Consider the following 21,973-nt stretch of genomic DNA (forward strand, 5'->3'; position numbering starts at 1 on the left):
GTCCATTTTCAGACTGACCGCTTACCCTTCTGGAAAATGAAATTGGTAACATGGGCTTCCCAGATTTGTTGTCAGGCTTCCTTGATGCATGCAAAAAAGAGTAATGATCAAAGAAGCCACAGTGCATGTCAAAGCAAAGCAAAATGGAAAAAAAAAACCCAGGTGTATAATTAATAGTTTCAAGTAGAAGCATCCAGCTTAATACCTAGTCTTATGCACACAGAAGAAATGAGATTCTTTAAAATTCAGATAAGCAGAGTTAGTTTGCAGCTAGAGATTCTGAGCACACTGCTTTTGTGTGATAATATTTTAGATTTATTTCCACAACTTATTGCACATTCATTTTTTGGAGTTTTCATTGCAGAAAATTGCCAGGAGGAATGGATTTTGTCTTCCTCAGCTGGCAGAACAATTTTCCACCTGTCGCCCAAATATTTGATGAGAAGGATTATGGTACAGCTGCTGGAAGTTTATACTTTATATCCATAGGAAGCAAGAGGGTCTGATGAAACTAATACACTGATATCAAAAGTTGGCTTGCTGAGATGTATATGCACCACTTGTGACTTTTAAGATGTGATGAAAATTCAGGAGAGACCCTGTCTGCTAAGGTGTGAAATACAGAAATGATGATGGTTTATAGTATGGTTTTAAGCAATCCCTGGTTTACCACCAGTGCTCCCCTTTGCTGACAGGAGCACCTATCCCTCGCAGGGCCCAGGGTAGTTCCTGTGGTAGGTAAAAAGTAAATTTTTCAAGTACTGATAGTTCGCAGCCCTCTCAGCGCGCCAGATTCCATCGCGCAAGAGTAGAAGGGGTCCATTCATCGCAGCTCTTACCTCGGCTTCTCCACAAGGTGGCATCCTGTGAGATGTCAGTTTCAAAGAGACTATCAAAAATATAAGTGGCAACAACTTTAGACATGTAGCTTAAAAGCAGGAGAAATGCTTCCTCCTTGTAGGGTAGATGTGACTAACCAGGAAAAAAAAAAAAGCCGTATTACTGGGTTGCAAAGGCATTTAAAATTCTCTCTGCTTTGCAGAATGCTCTGAAACTGTTCCGTCTGTTTGTGTTCTTAGTCTTACTCCTGGGTATAAAAACATCATCAAAAAGAGAGTTTTTCCTCACAAGCCTTTTTGGTAGGTACTTAACACCTAAGCCATGAGGCTACAGGGTTCAGTCCATTCTGGAAATTGAGTAGAAATAATTTAGCTGTAATACGATTTTATCAGCTTAGAATCTTCACTGTGATATTAGCCAGTTTTTTTTCAATAAAGCAAAGTTGATTATGGAAGGTGATTCTGGATGTGAACTTCTTTGATTTTTACGTTATCTTATTTGTGTTCCACAACCCTGAAGGCTACAGTTAGAATACACAAATACAAAACCACAGAGAACCAGTGCAAATGTACATTATTTTGATGTCTGCTACTTCCAAAGGTATTTTTTATTCAAAAGCAGGTTCATCTGCTTGACAGTTCTCCAGTTGTCTCTGCCGTGGTGTCACAGTAAACCCAGAATACTCTTCGTTCGTGTGTATCTCGAGTATAACTGGTAATTATTGTTGTGTTTGGTTCATTAAGCATTATTCTTTAGTGAAGCCCTGGTGGGCAGTGTCCTGTTCCAGTGGGAAGTTTCCATGACTGCATTGCCTTACGCTGAAATGTTAGGATGGGAGATGGTCTGAATTCGGAGGTTTTCCTCCGGAGGGTTTCCCTTGGTGTGCAGTGCCCTCCTGCTCCGCCGCAGCCAGGCCAGCGTGCGAATTCGGGAGGAGAGGATACAGATGCTTCTGCAGAAATCCCATTCGTTTCCACTGGCATTGTCCTGGAGAGGAAATTGTTGTAAATGTAGACTAGTGTTAGCACTGACATTTTTGCATTACCATTTTATTGTTGTCTCTACAGACTTACACTGACATTGTTTTGTTTTGTTTTCATGTCAGAAAGTAATTTCGGTTCAAACATCAGTGACATCTTTATGGTTTTCCACTTTGATATTTTATTATTATTTTATACTCATGGGATATTGTCTTGGCAACTTAATTATGATTTCAGGCCCTACTGAAATGAGAAGTGAACAAACATCTCATGGGAGAAAGAAAAATGACCCTAAATGTACATATTTACCATACCTGGACATGCTTCAGCTCCAATTACCTGTTCCGTATGCCTGAAGGTGTTTCAGCTCTTTTATAACCTTTGGTTAGGCACAGAAGTCGCATTAAGAAGGGCTCTTGATTCCATACCTCTCACATGCAGTGAAGTTACTTCTAATACCGTCCACTTTCTTCTAACATGGTTCATGCATCAAAATAAAGTAGGCTTAATTCATAGTAACACAAATGTAAGCAAACGCAGCTACGCTTAATCCGATCATACCAACAGTAAAACATAATGCCAGAGATTCCCCCAAATCAATTATTGATTGAATTAAATCCAGATATCCAGATTTTATCAATCCATTAAACCTTATATCGTTCATAACTTAAGCAAATCGTTGTCATGTGGAACCTGCTGTCACGTAGCCCTGGGTATTGAATGTGCCTGCCTGGAAGAAGTACAGCTTTCCTTACTCATCGTTCTGCTGTAGCATATTCATACTGGGTCGTCGTCGTCTTCTCTTTTGTTTGCTGGAGCTTGCTAACTGGCAATGGTGTGACTGGTGATGATGTGGATTCTTCATTCCCAGCTCCAACCTCTCTTTCTCAGCAGGGCTAGGAACGAATGAGGACTATTTTTGACATTTATGTTGAGAGTCACCAGTGGTTGAGATGTTGGTACAAATATTTAAAGGCATCAAGGATAAAGTCGTGGTAGTTCTTTTGGTAACAGAAACCACTTTGAAGCCCAAGTTACTGGAACAGTTTTGAAGTTTTACTGTAGAGCTCACGGGCAAGTCCCTCAACAGCGTCACATCCTGGTACCCAGAGGTGACTCTTGAATATACCATTCCCATGTTGATTGTCATCATCTTAAATATTGAGGAGCAGGAGGAAGAAAGTTTTTTAGCTTTTGCCATGCGTAGTTAACAGCCTTCAAGAATTTCCTCACGGGGTGTCATAGCTTTGCATCGTTCACATGAGCTTACCAAATAGGTATAGAACAACGTTTTTCCTCTTCCCTGGCATTTTATATATAACTACCTGCAGCACAGAACATAACTGAAGTTTAGAATATCAAAGATGATTTTTCCTAATCCCCAATCCAGTGAATGAAATACTCAGTTCTTTGCCTTTACTATTTAGGGAGTTTTTCTTGAATTTGCTGAAAAGTATGTGCTTTGGAGAAGAGGAGGACCAACAGGTTGTGTGGTAGTTTTCCACTTGTGTGCAATTATGTGTCAGGTTACACAGATAAAGTGCCTTATATTGAAATAAGGATGTAATGTATACAACAAATGTAGTATCAGCGTAGTAGTGGTCATAGTACATAGATAATATATATATAGAAATCTGTGCATTGCCACAGGTGCTGGAGGTGCACATGGATATATTCATTAATAAAACTAGAACGGCATCGTGCTATACAGTAGCCAGAAGAAACCAGGAATTCAGTTAAAAACATAAAAAAAATGTAAATAATTTCTCTGAGTTTATAAATTATATCTTTGGGGAATATAGTGAAGTGGAAAAAACAGGAAACGCTGAGGAGACACTGACTCTGAGATGGCAGAGTCTGGAACAGACCATCAGTGAGTGCCACTTGGCTTGTCCACAAAGGTACATCATGTATTGATGCAGACTGGGCAGGCAGGTGGGAATGGCCGTGCAGGAGGTGCTTTATGACAGTCATACTAATTGAGCAGTTCTGTATCATTTATTAGGGGTGCGGAATAAGTAATAATTGGATTCTCCTTCAATGTATAGCCTTTAAAGAAAAATTATGCAGTGAAACTCATCAGCATGCATGTTTTATTACTGACCATTCTCACCGTTCCTGTATTGTCAATCTCTGCTAAATACCACGTCCCTATAGGCTTTAGTAGATCCATGTACTAGAGGAAATAACAAAGGCATTAAAGGATTTCATGTGGGCAACAAAATCTCCTATTTCCAGCAACATCCGAGTGACTTCAAAAAACCCCTCATTGTTGTATACGGGACAGAGTCCTCTGATTAAAAGAATGTAGACAAATCTCACTAAGTTGCTTTTCTGACTGAACAATGACTCAGATTTCATTCTGAAAACCATTCCGCCATAAGGAAGTCATGTATTCAGTAATAGGAATTTTCTTCATCTTCTGACTTTCCTGTAAAAATGAGTGTACGTATAAAAGACAGTTGGCATTTATTTGGGACTGTGTTTAGAAGCTTATGAGGCGTCTCCGTATGTGCGTGTCCAGCCGCTAGGCAGCTCCGCCTGCTTCTTATACCAGGGGAGGAGATGGAGAGGTGAGGGAAGCGCAGAGTACCGCAACTTAGACTGGGCCTTACAGTCTGAAAGTGGTGGTGCTAATAACAGGATCTTCCGTGATGGGTAGCATTGCAGGATGTAATTGTCTTCTGAGGATGATTATTACAAAGGCATTATTCATATTTATTCCCAGCAAGTTATTTGGCTTGTTTGAGACACTTCTAACTTTTTTTTAAACATAGAACATAATGCTAGCGACTTATTTTAAGTAATTCTGAATTTGAAAAAGGAATATTTTTCATTGTGTTAAAAATCTCACTTTAACATCTAAATTATATCCTAATCAGTTTTGGAATATTGCGGGATTCATGTCCGCTGCTATCAAGGTTTTCTAATGTGATCTGAAACTGAACAGCAGTATATTTATTTCATAGAAGAATTTAGTGTTTGTTCCTAACTTTCCTCCTTTTTTTTTCCCCTCCTTTCTTTTTTGTTTCTATTATTGTCATAAAAAGATTTAAAGTCCCTATTGGACTAGTGTGCAGAACATAAACCACAAAGCACTTCCTGAAAGGTAATTTTCTAGGAATGAAAAATACAAGAGTTGTGTTTGATAGTTTGGTCTTCTGTCATTCACTGTGGCATTAAAAAAGACATTTTTCCATAACTGTGAATGGCCTGAATCTTGAAAACTGACAGTTATAAATATAACCCCTTAATAATTTGAAATCAAAACTCTTACAAAGTTCCAGTAGGCTTTTGGATGAATTTGAATACAAGATAGGGGACAAGAAAGGTGATGCACAAGAGAAAGCTGATGCACAAAGACAGATCCATCTCACACAGGGCAGGGCAAGGAGTTGCTGACCTCTACTCACAGCTGCGTCAGCTTGGGCTCGCGGAAGTCGATTCTTGCTAGATGCTGGTCTCGTCTGGATTATAAAACGTACAACAGTGAATTCAAGTAATTGAATTGTACAGCACGCAAACCCACAGTAATACCTATCAGTGAATCTGTTGGGGGTAGGATATAGGAAAGCATTTCTTCTTTTGGGTAGGTTTTTTTAGTTTGTTTTTCAATGTAGTGGCAGTTACATTTACGTGAAAAGACGCACCTTGACTTACACCTTTGTGTTAAATGTTTTCTTTAAGAGCGAGCCACTTCTGCAGCCCAAAGCCACTGTGCTGGTGAGAGCATACAGTATTTTGTGCTTTGCTCGATTCCTCTGTGGGTGAGGTGAGCTGGGCAAAAGCACGGCAATCCCACCGGGGGTGTAGAGTCTGCTGTTTTCAGGCACTCATCGGCAACACTTAACAAGAATGTAAAGCCGTATCATCAAATCTGGATGCCATGTGCAAGGAGGATTGTGCCCTTAATATCAGTGGGGCTGGGATTTCATCCTCTGTGTCCTGCCCTAAATAGCAAATTTAGTGGAATAACAATGGGTTGTTCCGAGCTCTCTTGCTGAATGATTCCTATAAAATTGTCTGCTATTCTTCCTCAACATGGGCGTGTTGCTGCCTTGTGAAGCACTCAAAGCATCGCTGGGAGCATGGGATTTCCAAGCCTTTCCAAAATCTTATAATGACATTTTTGTTATTTCCTATAAAGCATGGATTTAATAAAGCCTGCAGGGACGCAGTATTACTGAAGATTGACAAGGTGGAAATTGGCATAAATGTTCAGTAGTAAAATGCTAAAAATTGTGATAATATTTTATAAAGTACATCGCAAATGTAGTTTAAAACATTGAACTCATTTGAAAATCCTAACGATTTCACAGCACATATACAGTGTATATTTGCACACACAGATATATTGAGTACTAAGAGAGAGATACCTATTTTTAATAGAAATAAAGACAAAGTACATTCTCATTATTCCGAAAACTACTAGACCTGTAAAGGACTTAATATCATCATAACTTACCTTTCACCTAACTTCATTTCATTGGTTTTGGTTAAATCACATATACATTGCCCTCAGCTATTCCTCTGTCTCTGATACCGTATTCCCTTCGCCTGTACACGGACTGTCTCCTCTGTCATCATTTGGCCACACGGGTTGTGTTCAGTGCTTTCTCATCTTCCTTCAGAAATTGATCCCTTCTGACTTATTTTTGTTGCTGTTCTCTGAATTTTCTCACAAAACTGACAAACTACTGAAATAAATCCCAGTGCTGCTAAAAAAATCAATGGGAATTTCCCAGTTTTGACAGCAGCAACTGGGATTTGACTCAATTAGAAGAGTTGTTGTAAAGGAAAAGCTTGTATTCCAGTGCTTCTGTGTTCAAGGCCGAGCACAGGAATTCGGAAAGTAAGACACCTTGGCTTACACATTGCTGAATGAATGCCCTTGGATCTGAGAGAGCTCACCATATTGCAGTTTCTGGCCCTACAGAAACCACTTTTCCACTTTTATATCACCTTCAAGGGGCTGCAGTAAATGGGAACAGTGTAAAAGCATACTGAAAATTTCCTCTAAGTGGGTATGAAATCACAGTTTGCTTATTCCACTGTTGGAGTGCTACATTAATGCTATTCATATCAATATATTTCTCTGTGGTTAACACTCTGATCCCTGTTAAATCTGCAGCAACTGTCTAAAGGAAATTAAGTTCAGTGAAAGAAAGGAAGGTTTGGTAGTTAAGGCACTGGGCTGTTGCTCGAGAGAATAAGGTTTAGTTTCTCCTTCTTCCACAGACTTTCTGTATGACCTAAGGTGACTCATTTAATCTTTCTGTGCCTCAGTTCCCCATCTATAAAATTGGCAATAGTGATGATAGTTTTCTGATGATTCTGATGCTTCTTTTCTGTCAAATTTCTTCACAGTTCTTACACTTAAATTATTTGATGTTTTTGTGTGTGTATGTGTGTGTCAAGTTCTTGCAAAGCACAATCCTGACAGCTGTTGAGTTCTAGAGGTGTTTCTCTAGTAAAATTAGTTTTTAATAAAATCCGAACCGGTATTTAATCAATTAAATGAGATGATACAAAGGGTGCAACAACATGAAAAATGTGTATTTTCCTTTCCTTCCCTTTCAGGAAATGATAACAGTGAAGCCCTTCCAGAGTCTATCCCATCTGCTCCTGGAACACTGCCTCATTTTATGGAGGAACCAGATGATGCCTACATTATAAAAAGCAACCCCATTGTCTTACGCTGTAAAGCTATGCCAGCTATGCAGATTTTCTTCAAGTGCAATGGTGAATGGGTCCATCAAAATGAGCACGTGTCTGAGGAAAGCATGGATGAGACTACAGGTAAGGGCTTCTCTCTCCTTGGGGAGCGCAGCTGAACACAGTGTCTGTCAACAACATACAAAACAGAGCCAGGAACAGGAGGTGACATTCGGAGATACACGAGCAGGACTCATGTGACTTGGCAGGTAGTCGCAGGCTTGCTCCAAGCTGACAGAGTGGGACCCGGCTCTGATTCAAACGTCCCGCGACGCTGTTGGCTCTGCCCCGAGCGCGGCAGTGAGCCATGGCAGGAGGGCAGCGTGTGTCAGTGCGGGCTCGCTGCTGGGCTGCTACGACAGCGTGTTTTGGTTGGCCTTGTGTGTCCCTGCAGCCAGCCCACGGCTGCTCCTGAGGTACCGTGGGGACACAGCTTCACTGTTTCCCACAATGCAAAAGGGAAAGCGTGGAAGAGGGTAAGGAAAGGAAAGAGCTGACAGGCAGAGAAGGGGAATACAGGTCCTGGCTAAAGAGGCATAGTATGAATGGGGAAAACAAAGGGAATTAAAGTGACCGCAGATGCAGGAGGTGTTACACAGAGACAGTAACAAACTGGATACACACCGCCAGCTTTTCCAAGTGCAGGCGTAGGGCATGGTCAAACTCTGGCCATGGATGGTGAGCTTTCTGAAAGAAGGTAAGAGTTCTGGAGGGAACCGGAGTTCAGTAGTATTTCAGTGGCATAATTTGTAGGGGGAACTAGAAATGGGGAAACACATGCTCCTATAGAATTCCTGTCAGGATGAACCCTGAAAAACCACCAGTGTGGTGGCTGAAATTTGCCTTCACCCGCAAGGAGTGATGGGTATTTGGTAGGTAATAACGCTAAGTGGGAGAAATCCATTGTACAAAAGTGTGTCTCTAAAAGAAGAGAAGGGAGAAAGTTGAAAATGATCAACAGATTTTATCATGCTCCCAGCACACCCTATATCTTTTCTCATTTAGAAGCATCTTGATAAGTATTGCAAACCAATTTAATGCTGCACCGTCTTGTAATTTCACAATTCTGTTTTGTTATCGCTTTTCTCCTCCTTTTAAATTCCAAGATTGCTAGGCAACTCCATGTCTTGGAAATAGCAGTGTATGCATAACAATCCTCTGTATCAATACAAGAAATTCCTTTTTAGAGGAAAAAATGCCATTTAAAAAGAAGTTACATCTCCTGAAGTGGTGTTTGGCATTCTTTTTAAGTGACACATTCTGAAGAAATTTCATACTAATGGCTTTTTTAAATGCTAATCTGGATGAATTTTAATTTTTACAGTTACCTTTTCAAAAATAATTTAATAGGCATAACCTTTACTTCTAAAGGCATTGCTGAATCAATATAGAAGAAATGTCGTCCCGAAATGTTTTTCTTCCATATGGTTAATGAAAATCTGTCTTGTGAATACTGCAATTATGTTTTCTAAGCCTTGGATTAATAACAGAATAAAAAAAGATAAAGTAGCATTAGGTGTTTTTTTTAAATAACACCAGTAACATTGAGGTTTGAGACACGGAGGCATAGGCTTAGCAAATGGGATCTGGAATATAAATGTTGCAGGTTTGGATTTAGCCCAGGGACGGAGCTAACCCTGCACTTACTGTTGTCTAAACATCGGTGGGTCCAGACAGTGCAGCGTGTCTGTGTGTCCCAAAAAGTACCATAACGGTTCTTAGGACACAAAAACGCAAGTGAGGGCTATATCCGGTCTAATGGTGAAGGACAGGCGTGGATATTCTCTCACCATGGTGTATCCATATCCATAAATTATTTTTGAACTCTTCCTTGGCCTTCAGTAAACAGCAGACTATTGGGTTTTTTTAGAATTAATGTGCATCCTGGCAGTGCCCTCATTTCTGGAGTCAAATCTGGGCCATAAACATGGCTGTTCCCAAGCACGCACAATGTTCTGTGTACTGCGGGGGCTCCATCTGGGAAAAACTGCGCTCCAGTTCCTGCCAAGGACGGTGCCTCTGGTGAAAGGGTGTGATTCTGGTGCGCGCACTGACATTCAGATGGGCCTGTCCTTTTCCATCCTTCCACTATTTGTTATGTGATTAAAATTCTGAGAGGATATGTAGAAAAGTGGGGGAAAATAGCAACAAGAAACCCAAACAAGAGGAAACTTAAAGCTGAACACAAGAAATGTATCATAGCATCTCTATCAGTTCCTGCTGGCAAGCTCTTAGCCGGGCGTACGTGAGGAGTTCTTGGCAATGGCACTCGAAGGCACAGCGTTCTGAGGGGTTTTACCTGCAGCACTGGCTCGTGTAGGCACAAGAGGACAGGAAGGGCAGCTGGTGGTAGGCAATGGGTATATTTTGTCATTGTGATGAACATGGAATCGAATTTCGCATCATTTTGGTTTTATAGGACAGAAATAAAAATCTTAGAGTAACACCAGAGTAGCGGTTAATTTGCAGAGGAAGAGCAGTGGGAGAGGAAGGATTTTTGTAATTTTGTAAGGTTTGTAGTGATGGGCTGCGACACGATTTGGCTGCCTGAGAATGGGGGGGTCCCGGTGGGCTTGAAGAGTTTTCACCGAAGTCTCTCCTGTTGCGGCTTCGCTGCTGTTTGTGCAGAGGAGCAGGGCAGGCGAGCCATCGGGCTGCAACCGCCATGGATTCGCGTTCGCACCTCTGTGCTGCCACAGTCCATTGGTCCGTTAGAGACCAAGTTATTTCATCTTCTCCTGCCTTATGTCCTCAGCTGCAGAAGAGAGGGTAATCCATCGACTGCCTTTTCTGCTTATTCCATAAATGTGGCAGAACAGGAACTTTGCTCTCTCTGTGTATTCTGCCTCATAAAGTGAGAGCCTGAACTAGTAGATGCTACTGTGATAAAAATGCAATAATTACGGTTTGATTAATTTCCTTCTGCTTTATTTTTCTTGCCTGAACATTGATTGTAGTATGCACCTCAGCATCAGTTTACAAATTTTTCAACTTTTGGTTTCAGCAGAGGATCAGTCCTGCTAAGAGTAACTAGAGTTTTCTTGTCTGATAAATAAAAGGATTACAGCAATAACTGCTGTCAGTGTTTTTCTCATTTAAACAAATAAAGCTGACAAATGCTGAAGTTCTGTGCAGCTCTGTTATGTTTAGTACATGGAGAGCAATTATTCATCTGCTGCCAGCATTAGTCTATCTGCAGCTAAACCATCCAACAGTGCGGAAAGCTTATTAGCATATCACTACCATAGTCATAATTTTATATTCTGTAAGGCTGTACTGTATAACAAAAGATGATGGTTATAATTTGCACAATAATTTAAAGGGTTGGACTTGCAGTGCTTATTAGAGTTATACAAGTCACAGGTAAAACGTTGCTCTTGTTTGTTATGTGCCTGTTTTTATTTGCATGGATTTTTCGATCTGTGTCATTTCCTATGAACAATTTTTCTGGCATTTCTTGAGATGCAGAGGGCAGGTGAGTACATTTGTTGGTGAAATATAGTGATGATAAACGAAGAATATATGTCTCTGTTCCCAATAAGTTTGCTTTCTGTAGTTGTTTCTAAAACAGATGGAAATAGGTGTACTTTCTCCATGAACAAAACATAACTTTTCCCAAAGACTAGATGTTCTCCAGAGGTCCCTCTCGACCTCAACGATTCCGTGATTCTGCTATTTCTGATGCATTTGTTTTGTCTATTGGCAAATTGGGAGACCTGTAAAAGGACCTGAATTCCTACCTGTCCCATTCTCAAAATGCTGAACCATCAGCTTCTCAAAATCATGTGCTGTTTGTTTGTCTGATTCAAACCACATCAAATGTTGCTTCAGAAAATATAAGCTGATATATAGATTAATTAAGTAATGTGTCAATGAAAGGAAGAGATGGGATGGAGAATATTCTACCTTAATAAATCTGAATCTGTATTCACTGATGGCTGCTCAGAATTTTACAGTACCAGTGAGCCTAGAATGGCTTCTGCTTCTCAAAAAGATCATCCTTGTGTGATGATTTTTTGGTTGGTATCGGTAAAGGTTCTGTTGTTGTTAGCAGGGATGCACCAGTAAGCTGTATAAGATGCAGTTCTCACACCCTTGTTACTGTTTGCTGCTTCCAAAAATTCCTAGAGTAGCTCAGAAACCGAGAGTTCAGAAGAGAGTGCGCCAGAGGCGGGTGGGTGAAGGGCAGCGCTGGCAGCGAGGCCGTGGCTAATGGCTGGTGACCGGGAGCAGTGTGTCCCCAGGGAAGTGCCGCATCGAGGTGATGGTGGGATGAGCTGGTGACGGGAGGGGAGGAACAGCCAGAGACACTCGGGTACAGCAAGAAGCTGTGCCTTCCCAGTGACACGCAGAGCAGCCCAGTTTGCGGGCAGTGTGGGCAGATGGGCAGAGAGGAAGGCCGTGGCCGCTCAGAAACACGTGTCAGCTAGTGGAGGGCTGGCTGAGCGATTCCTGACCGGAGAGAGGCCCTCTTGGAAAGGTCAGCTTTTGTCAAGGACTTGATCCTTTTACACCCTTGTTGAGGAAGTCTTTAAGTAGATGGGTTGCAGCCTTGTTGGACGTGGCTGCAAATTAGCTCAGATATGGAGGCTCTGGAGCTTTGATTGAGATCGTTCAGGGATGCACACAGCGTGATTTGCCAGAGGGAAGGGAGAAGGAAGCGTGTGGCTGTCAGCGTCACACAGCGGGGTGGGATGCCACATCTTCAGCCAGTTAAGACCTGCTGTGTCAGGTCAGCAGGACTCTGGTGCTCTCTGATGGAACTTACTGTAGCTGCTCTTATCTTTAACCTATAAAGACCACTCTCAAAATGGGTTTTATGGTTGAGAATCCAAGGATTCATGGCTGGCAGAGCAGCTTGGATGTTTAAATTGCAATAGCGCATTTTCATCCTGCCTTCTACAGCCCGGGTGTCAGCAAGGAGAGAGTTTCTGACAGAACCGCTGGGTTCCATGTGCTGTGTTTACTTCATAAGGGCTTGCTTCCACGGTGGCAGGAAAAAAAGGGATGTTTTGTAAACAGTTTTGTTGAAAACTGCATCAACATATTTTAAAAAAACAAAATGCAAATAAAAACAAGCAGGAAACCTGTATTTGTTTATTACAGAGTGAATAAATATTTGAGTGACTAAAGTGACTATTGAGATAACTTAGGGAGCTATTGCAGGTTTGTCCGTTACTTTAGGTATCATTGTAAAATATAGCAAGCCAAACAGGCTACATGAAAAGAAGCAAAAATCTGCTTTCCCTGTTGCTGGAAAAGTAGCAAAACATTTTGTATTGCTTTATAGTATTTAAAGCCTGTGTGACCTTCCCCGCCCCTCCTCACTGAGCATCCCCAGTGGGCCTCATCGCTCCTGTTTACCCAAGGAACGTGTTGACTTCCGAGTGCCTTTCAGAAGTGAAATACCCAGCTGTTAATGATGCCTGAGATTAAGTGGAAGCCAATTTTTATGGAGTTCAGGTTTAGAAATTTCTTGCTGCTTTATAAACTTCACAGGCATGAAATATTTTAAGATTGAGTTTTCATTCATTTCCAGTGAAGGGGAAATAAGTATCTTGGGACTGCACAGGAGGAGAAAGAGGAAAGTAGTAGGCATGAATGTTTTCTAGTTTCAAATTAATGTTTTTCTGACTAACTCTTTCAAATGATTCCTAATGCCTTTTAACCCAGATTTCGATTACATTTCCTCTCCCCAAGGTTGTCACGCAAAGGTAGTTGCAGATATGGCAAACACCCCAAGTGTATAAAATAAGGTGTCAGGTTTACAAGGCATCTTGGTAATCTTGTGTTTACCTTCAGGCTTTGTCTGGAGCAAGTGTTCTGGTCTGAAGGGCAACACTGCTAAACTCCACCTGTGCCCAGGAGGTTATGAGGATGGGAGCAGGCTAAGAAAAAAGCACAGGGCTTTTGCTATCTTTGCTTCTGCCTGGCCTTGATTATTCCCTTAGATCCTTTTCTCAGCTCTTCGGGTGTAACACATTCCTACCTTAGAAAAGATGTATGCATTCATTTTGATAGGCAACAAGTGTATTTGCAGTAGACAACAACAACATTGCACTGCAGAGGAACTTAGTGAGGTTATACTTTGGGGAACAGTATAAAATAAGTAAAGTATATAAACACTTCCCCTTGTGAAAGTGAAGAAAGACAAGAGGTCAGTTGTGTACCTGGTTCACTTGCTTCCCAGAAGGACAGGGTGACGAAGAGCACCATCTCTGTTTGTGAGCTGTGAAATTCATTCCCCTCTTCCTTTTCTCCTCCTTCCCAACTGCAGTGGCTTAAGCTTAGCTTTCCCTGTGTGGCGGTACAGGACATGGCTTTTCTCTCCCACGTGGAGAAACGGCTGCGGGGTGGAACCGCGGCAGCAGCGGCTGAACAGGCTGGAACTCAGTGGGGCATTTGATTAGTTCCTGTCATACCTGCATGGTTCTGGCCGTTTGACTTGATTGGGGGCCTACCAGGGTACTTCAGAAAGGTTTTCAAGGGCACCGACATGTTAGATAGGAAGACAATTTTATTGTGTATCATGTTACAAAATTCCAGATAAACATTCTGGGTGAAAAAGTCGCAAGAGGCAAGGTTTCTGAGGGAGCTGTTATATTCTTGCAAAGACCACAGTGGGTGGGTAATTCTTGTAACTCAATGCATTATGACCTACTCAGCTTTTAGAATTTAATTAGTGGCGATATATTATTGCCAAAGCAATTAAAGGTTTGCCTTGATTAAAAGTGGAATTGTTTAATTAAAAGAAAAGCTTTGGCTAACCTTAGCTTTATGCCCAACTAAGATAGCCTGCATCAGCGTATTTTCTGCATCTTTCCCCTTCAGGATTGAAAGTTCGAGAGGTGTTCATCAATGTCACGAGGCAGCAGGTGGAAGATTTTCATGGGCCAGAAGATTACTGGTGCCAGTGTGTTGCGTGGAGCCATCTAGGGACCTCAAAGAGTCGGAAGGCATCTGTCCGCATAGCTTGTGAGTAGAGTGAATGTTCTGCTACTCTAGGTTTTGTAAGGCATGGAACCATACTGTTCTTTTAGGGTTAAATATAAATGGATGCTGGTCAGGTACTGCTGTCCTTGCAGGCCCTCCTCTGAGATCCTGTAGGAATAGCACAGAAAGGGTGCCATGGGGGTTTTTCAGAGCTCTCTTTTATTTTAATGTGGGTTGATTGATTTGCATTTACACTCAGCAAGTCTGTTTCAGAGATTCCGGATTGCATATCCACAGTGCCACGACAATGCAATGGAATAAAAAAGGTTAATGCAAATTGAAAATACCCTGAAAAGTGCCCTTTTGCTTCATATTGATCGCAGGGGTCTAAAAAATACAAAAAACATTTAACAATTGCTGTCTTCTGTACTTTGGTTAAAAAAAAAAATAAATGCAAGAATACATTAGAAACTTCTGTAGCATAGTATTTTAAATCTGGCTTTCAGTATTGAAACGCATCATTGGTCGTCAGGTACGATAAGCTGTGAGGAAAATGAAAAAATAGCAGGAAAAATTGAATAATTCCAATCAGTACAGGAAAAAATATCTTCCCTCCTTTCTCTGAGGAAATGAGATACAAACATCCTAAATAGAACTAAAACTGCTACAGAAATTCTGTCAGTTCTCTATGGGACTAAGCATACGTTGATTAGAAAAAAAATAACTTTAAATGCTGTTCATATGGACATTTATAAGAGCCACTACTGACGATAATAAAATCATTCATAAGCAAGGTAGGTAGCCTTCCACTTACTTTACTACCTAGTTGGTGTGAAATCTAGATGGGACGGTCCTTCAGAGAAGTTAAAGTGGCTTGGGAAAAATTTCCTTCTTGTAACAAGGTGAAAGTAGCAGTACTGTTGCACTTCATCCTTTCCCCTAGTCTGTTGTGAACTTTTCCTTTAAATCCCCAGTTCAGGTCCTTAAAGCCCTACTCCCGGGAAATGACAGCAACAAGCTGCCGAGTTGGGAGAAATGCTTTTGGAAGCAGATGAGGAGCAGGAGGAAAGGGCTGGCGAGGCTCAAGCAAGAAACTCTGAATGGTAACTTTATCAGGCAGTGTTCTAGCAATTCTTGATAAATCTTTTACCAGGATAACTTAAAATAAACATTTGAGATAAATAGCAGGACAATGTAGCAAGTCCTCGATTTTTATAAATGACAGCTTTTTTTTTTGTTGGCTGATTTAGTTTGCATGTGTAAATATGTGTAAGTTCAATTTTTTATTTTACGGCATTAACTGTCATAACATTGAATGAGCTAATAATTCCCCTGTATTGCTAAGCTGCAAAGGACTATTATTCTGAATTGAATTTTTATTGACTTTTCTCCGCACTGTGATTTCCCAATCCCATAATATGGCAATATGAGTAAAAATCAGAATGAGCAGAAGCAGGCGGAGCCGTGTGTTGGGACTTCTAAACCCATCACTGTGGTAGCAGTTCTGCAAACCACGTCCCCAGCTGCCATCCGTAACTGCAGATATCATATTAACCTACAGGCACTCCGGAGAGGGCTCTTGCTTTCTGTAATGAACGGAGCGGGGCTGAATGTTTCGCCTGAGAACTCTGTTCTGTACTGGCCATTTGCTCTCCTACTTTTGCTTGAAGCCATGCTTTTTATGAAAAGAACAGCAATTTTTGAGTGCAGAGATGACAGGACTTGTTAGTCCAGACAGAAAGAATGAAGAGCTGCCAACAGATGTCTCTGAACCACCCCCATGAGTCTCCAGGGCTCACCCTTTCCTGGACCTGTGTCATCCTGCCTGTGCTGCTGCTTAACTTGGAGTGTGGATTTCTGACGTAGGGAATGCCCTGTGGAGGACTAGAGATGAGAATGGGTAGGTCCAACTTGTGGTAGTGTACAGAACCCATAACTTTTTCACAGCACCTGTCATTGTGATGTGTAGTGTGATAGTGTCAACTTTTTTTTTTTCTTTCTTTCCTTTTTTCTTCTTTCTTTTTTTTTGGCACTTAAAGCCTAGAGATTCTGAATTGTGAGTCAAGTCCAAAGTATTACAGCACTTTATATTTCTGTGAAACAGCAGGTAAGTTTTTCTTTGTGAAAGTGTGGAATGCAGGGAAAATGAAAAGATGGATCTTACTCCATTTTTCATCTTAATAAAGGCATTTGTAGGCACAACTGCAGCCTAACTGTTAATGAATGACTTTTTAAATAGGGTACTGGAGAAGATATTGGTTATCTCTGTGGAAAACAAAAAAAAGAACATTAATGAAGAATCATAAAAAGGAGAATACATAGACTGCTTGCATCTTTCTCTAGTGATCGGCTTGCTAAAATAAGTCTTAATGTATTTTATAAGATATATTAAAGCGTAACTGATTCAGAGCCTCTGCTGTTTAAGGGGGTGTATTTCATGAAGTGTAAGCAATGGAGAAAATTAAATCAGTAAATCCACACTGTGGAATTTGAGACACTGTTTGAAGAAAATGAGTGTGTCTAATGGAAACATCCTAACTCTCAAAGCACATGTAGTAAGTAACATTCCTTCCGTTTTGCTTTCCTTTCACAGCAAGCAAAACTTTACATATTCACGGACGTGACTGGGATAGATCAATGTTATTGGATGTGGGTTTCCTTTGGGTGCTGCGGCCACATCGGTGTGACTGCGGCAATATGCCCAGTTTCTTATCCTGAATTCTTAGCTTGGCCATGGTATCTGAACTGAAGCAACGCTGGAGTCAGCCAGTTGGGAATGGGTGGAATTGCTCTCAGTCCTTTCCTCCCTTTCCCTACAGCTTGCACTACGTAGGCGATCTAAACAAAACATATAGCTTAGAACATTTTATAAAATACCCTGGCACTCATCTGAAGTAGCACGTACTGGGAAAATTATTCACCCAGCCTTGGATTCATTCAGTTGTTCAAACAGCACCTCACAATACCACGCTGTTGCCTGTGCATTGAATTCTCCCTTTTGGAAGGGCAACGGCTTGAGAAGTCGAACACAGGATTGGAACCACGGAGTTTGTGGATTCTAAAGTGGATTGTCTCTGTAGCCACACACAGATTGTTTCTCAAAGGTGGAGAAATGGAAATAGAACTAGAGATGAGAGGGTCTCTCTGCCTCTCATCTGGGGAAGAACTAGTGGCTCTCAGTTGTCCGTTGCTTTATACACAGACCGAAGAGTAGGGCACAGCGATGTTGCTGCTCACTTCTGCAGCCTACGTAGTATTGTCTGGGGAGGAATGGCTTTGGAGGTATAATGAATTATTGCATTAAACTCTGCAGATTTACGGAAAAACTTTGAGCAAGACCCACAAGGGAAGGAGGTTCCTATCGAAGGGATGATCGTTCTCCACTGTCGGCCACCCGAGGGAGTCCCTGCAGCCGAGGTGAGGCTTTGTGCAGTGTCACTGCTGGGAGCTGGTGAGCAGTGTGTCCTGTCTCAGATAAATTTGCTAACTCTGTGGTAAAAACTTCCACTTCGCTTATTCCTTTCAGCCTATTTGTTCTCATTCCACAAAACTAGACGGACTTTCTAGTAAAACAAGTGAATGTTTATTAATAAAATGCCCAAAATCAAGTGCAGAGTTATAGGAAAAAGGCTGGAACCAAGCAATTACAAAGTGAAATGAAGTGTGATGTGGCCACTACTTGACGTGCAAAGTATCTTTCTTGGCTGTGGAAATATATCTGACCTGCAGTCCTGGGGGCGTGTGTCAGCCTCGGGACCTGGGAGCCACGTTTTCCTGGCAGAACGCTGCCTTTTCCAGCGCCTTCAAGTTCTCGTTGTCTTCCCCCTTCCTCCATTCTCCCTCCCTTCCAGACCTGCTGCTCTGGCTCGCTCGCTCTCCAATGTGCAAGCACTGTCAGAGGCTTCCCATTTCCAGCCAACGCTGTTTTTTGGATTCAGCTCTCTTTCACCCACCACCATTTTTTTTTCTCTGTTCAGTTGCCTTATGTACGCTCACAGCTTTGTTCTCCCCGTGTCTCGTGTCACGCTGCGTGCTCACTCTAGGAATGTTCTTTAACGTGGTGAGGACCCTCGTACCTTCCCTAGCAGATTCTCGTATGTTTTTCTACATTGACTGTTTTCTTAGTCTGAAGAGTATGCTGCCATGTATGTCAGCTTGGTTTTGTTACTAATTCTAAAAATATAATGTTTAAAGGTGAGCGAAAGGTTTTCAAGTGAAAAACTATAAAAGCTGTGTGTTTTCTTTGAGACCAAAAGAAACAAATTATGATAGGTACAGTTCTACCCTCTGAGTACGGTTTGCTGAACTGATTGCGTACATTTGACTGTTTTACAATTTCTGTATAGTTAAATAGCCAAAAATGCTACCTTTGTTGGAATTCAGCCATTAGGGGAAAAATAATTGTTATTCTCAGTCAACACTGTTTGAATTTTACTGAGAATTTTTGAATCATTTGAACTACACTGCTTTACACTCAACAATTAAATAGAATATCTGTCTTTTGTGAAAGTTAGGAATTATATTCAATGAAAAACTGACATTTCAGTTGCTTTCTGCAGATAAAAATTGTAGAGTTCTCAGTAAACCCTGATTTACTGATGTTGATTGTAAAATTGTTATTGCTGCTAATAAAGCCTGTAAATCTTAACAGGTCATATTTGCTTTGGACAATAAAATTTCACATAAAGGCGCAGGATGCAAGGGTAATTCTATACTCATCAAGGTAAACAGTCTACTGGAAATAATTCATTGTCTGTAGAAACTGGGTACCAGATTCAAATAAGTGATGGCTCTGGTTTGTGGCAGTAAGCTTGAGGTTACAAACTCTTCTGGTATTTTCAAGTTAAAGACGACCTGATCTGTTAAACGTGTGGATGAGAAACAACCGAGATAGCCAGTAAGTCTTGCTTAGTAATTGTTGCGTGGGTACTGAGAAGCGTAGAAGGATTCAAAACCCTGTGCTGGCAACAAATCTATGGTTCTGGTCCAAGAATTTATTTCATTAGAGTTTGGATGAAGCCCTAGATGAAAACATAAGGCTTGAAATAACTACGGACAAAGAAGCTTGTCTTCTGTTTCATTAGATGCAAAATAGATGCTAATTGTGTCATTGTTGGGTTTTGCTTGGTTGTTTTTTTCTAATCCATACTCTGCGTGGTCCTGGAAATGCAAACTGAAAACAAAATGGATAGGGGACTCCAGCCCCATTCGTGTTACCGTGCCAATATCTGTCTGAATCCCTTGGGAAGATTTTGATTATTCCATCAAGTGCAGAAGTTCAGGAACATTATTTTCCCAAAGAGCAGACATTTCCTCTGCTTGCCATAGTCACGAGTTAATCTAGCGATTTATTCCTGACAACGGCTATGAATGACTGATACTGTCAAACCTCTAATCATGCAGTGCAGCTCAGTAAGAGGCAGACACTTTACAACTGGAATGAAATTTAAGTTCAGCTCAATTATTTATGTGAGCCTTGCCCCATTATCAAGAATATAAATCTTCATCTCTGGAATTGTTTTTCTGCAGCTTAGAGGTGCTGAAGGTTTCTTAAATCTAAGGATAGAAGCATTAAAAGTAAATGTTCTTGATCTACACCGTAACTTAATCTGAAAAATCCTGTCATTAGTCCTGTAAGAGGTGGAAAGCAGGGATATTTTTTAGTGATGGCTAACATCATAATTTTCTCGAAATTACCAGGAAGAAGAGCCTTTCTCTCCCACTGTTCCTTCCCACATTTCTAGTCATTCCTCAGATATTTTCACCTAAGTGATTTTAGCCACTTGCTAATGTTTCCTGAAAACCGAGTGAGTTGATCTGGGCAGTTCTTGGTGGGCAGAGGCACTCGTTACTAAAGACATCAGCATTTCCCAGGCATATTTATGCCATTTTGTGCCATCAGTGGCAACCCCTTACTGTGCTTTTGTGCAGGAAAAAGTGTTTAACCGAGTAGCAGCATTGGGGGTCCATGTGTGAGAATTCCTGAGCCATCAGCACAGCCAGCGCTTTTGCCAACGGTACTGATCCTCTCAGTACTGATCCTTTTTATATTTATTTGGGTTTGGGGTGGGACAGCAGGGATGACAGAGATCGTACAGCGATCGAGATCAAACCTCACAGAGAGGTTCCCTAGAGAGAATTCCTCTAGATCAAGTTTAGTTTTGTCAGGAGAAATTTCTGTTTCCACCATCTGTTCCAGAATGAGTAAGGCTTCCGTGTCTCATCACTGGTAGCAATGAAAATACGCCAATTAAGTTTGCTTATATGTGTTAATTTCTGCACACAATAGGTATAAAAGGAGTTAGGAGAACATGGGTTAAAGGTTTGGATCCATAGTTTAAATGTATCTAAACTGTGTATCTAAAGTGCATATACCTTAAAACTTGGCTTGTGTAAATTAATTTACAAATAATGGAAGCTCATGTGACATTGTCAGTGCTCTGCGTGCTCGTACAGTTCAGTTTTAGTAAATAGTCTTTAAGCTGAATAACACATTAGCAAAAGCAAACAATCAAGGAGGATTACAAATAAAGAACGGCAGTATTCTAATTCAGCTTTAATGTTATATAGGCATGAATCAGGAGCACCAAGTCCTGCTGAGGCAAGCACTGGTTTTAATGCTGCTTTGCAACGCACTGTACTGTCTTGATTGATTTGGCAGCAGATTCCAGTGGCGTGTGTCAGCTAGGGCTCAAGGAAAAGACGTGTAAAGGAGCATCTCTCTCAATCGGCATTCTCTCTGCAAGAATTTGATTACAGTCTTCATGGAGCCAAAGTCCATCTCTTATGCATGAAATACTATTGAACGTGCCTGATTTTTCTACTAATAAAACCTCACGTGGCAACAGCCGTCAAGAAAACTGAGTAGCTGAGGTATTGTTTACCCTTTTGAGGAGTTTAGCCTTAGCAAATTACGACACCATTTTGAATTCTGTGTGGGCAGGATAAACACCTGCCTCTAAATGTGTCAATGCCACATACCGTCCCTGGGAGCACCACGGCTCTGCTCCTGGAGCACGCTGCCCCTCGGTTTGCACCGGCTCCAGCTCAGCCGCCCTCTGCCACCCTGGAGCCCCCCCTGCGCTTCTGTCTCTGCCGCCTTCCTCAGCGGGCTTCCAGCTACGAAGGAGGGAACGTGAGAAAATTCTGCACATCTCTGCTTTGAGAGGTTGCTGAGGGTTTGGGGCACTCTGGGTGCATTGCCACAGCAGTACGGGAGGAAGAAAACCCAAATCCTGACGCTACACAGACTGGAAAAAGGTTTTAGATCCTCTTCACGTGCGTTCACATGGCAAGCAATGCAGAGCTGGTGAGCAGCTGCGCTTGCAGGCTTCAGCACCCAACCCAAATAAATTCAGTTTTTTATGAGTTAAACATCAAAATAAAAAAGAAAATGCAGCATTTAAGTAGAGCATCTGATAATCCCCTGCTGTGGCAAATGTTGATTTAAATCTAACAGAGTCTCTGCTGGCACAGGCTTGACGGAACCAGAGCCATTTCTTTCA

General features: G+C 41.4%; 1 protein-coding gene across 3 annotated transcripts in view; it reads left to right on the top strand.

Moving 5' to 3' along the window:
• UNC5D (unc-5 netrin receptor D) overlaps nt 1-21,973 on the top strand; it is a 146,290-nt gene that overhangs the window by 61,769 nt on the left and 62,548 nt on the right. For all 3 annotated transcript variants that reach the window (XM_063358563.1, XM_063358565.1, XM_063358564.1), the window contains exons 2-4: nt 7,401-7,619; nt 14,367-14,510; nt 17,782-17,885. In XM_063358563.1, coding sequence (XP_063214633.1) covers nt 7,401-7,619; nt 14,367-14,510; nt 17,782-17,885 — 467 coding nt within the window. The remainder of the gene's footprint in view (nt 1-7,400; nt 7,620-14,366; nt 14,511-17,781; nt 17,886-21,973) is intronic.

The sequence above is a fragment of the Chroicocephalus ridibundus genome, chromosome 23 (genome assembly GCF_963924245.1).
Source record: "Chroicocephalus ridibundus chromosome 23, bChrRid1.1, whole genome shotgun sequence".
In the NCBI taxonomy this organism is placed as follows: domain Eukaryota; kingdom Metazoa; phylum Chordata; class Aves; order Charadriiformes; family Laridae; genus Chroicocephalus; species Chroicocephalus ridibundus.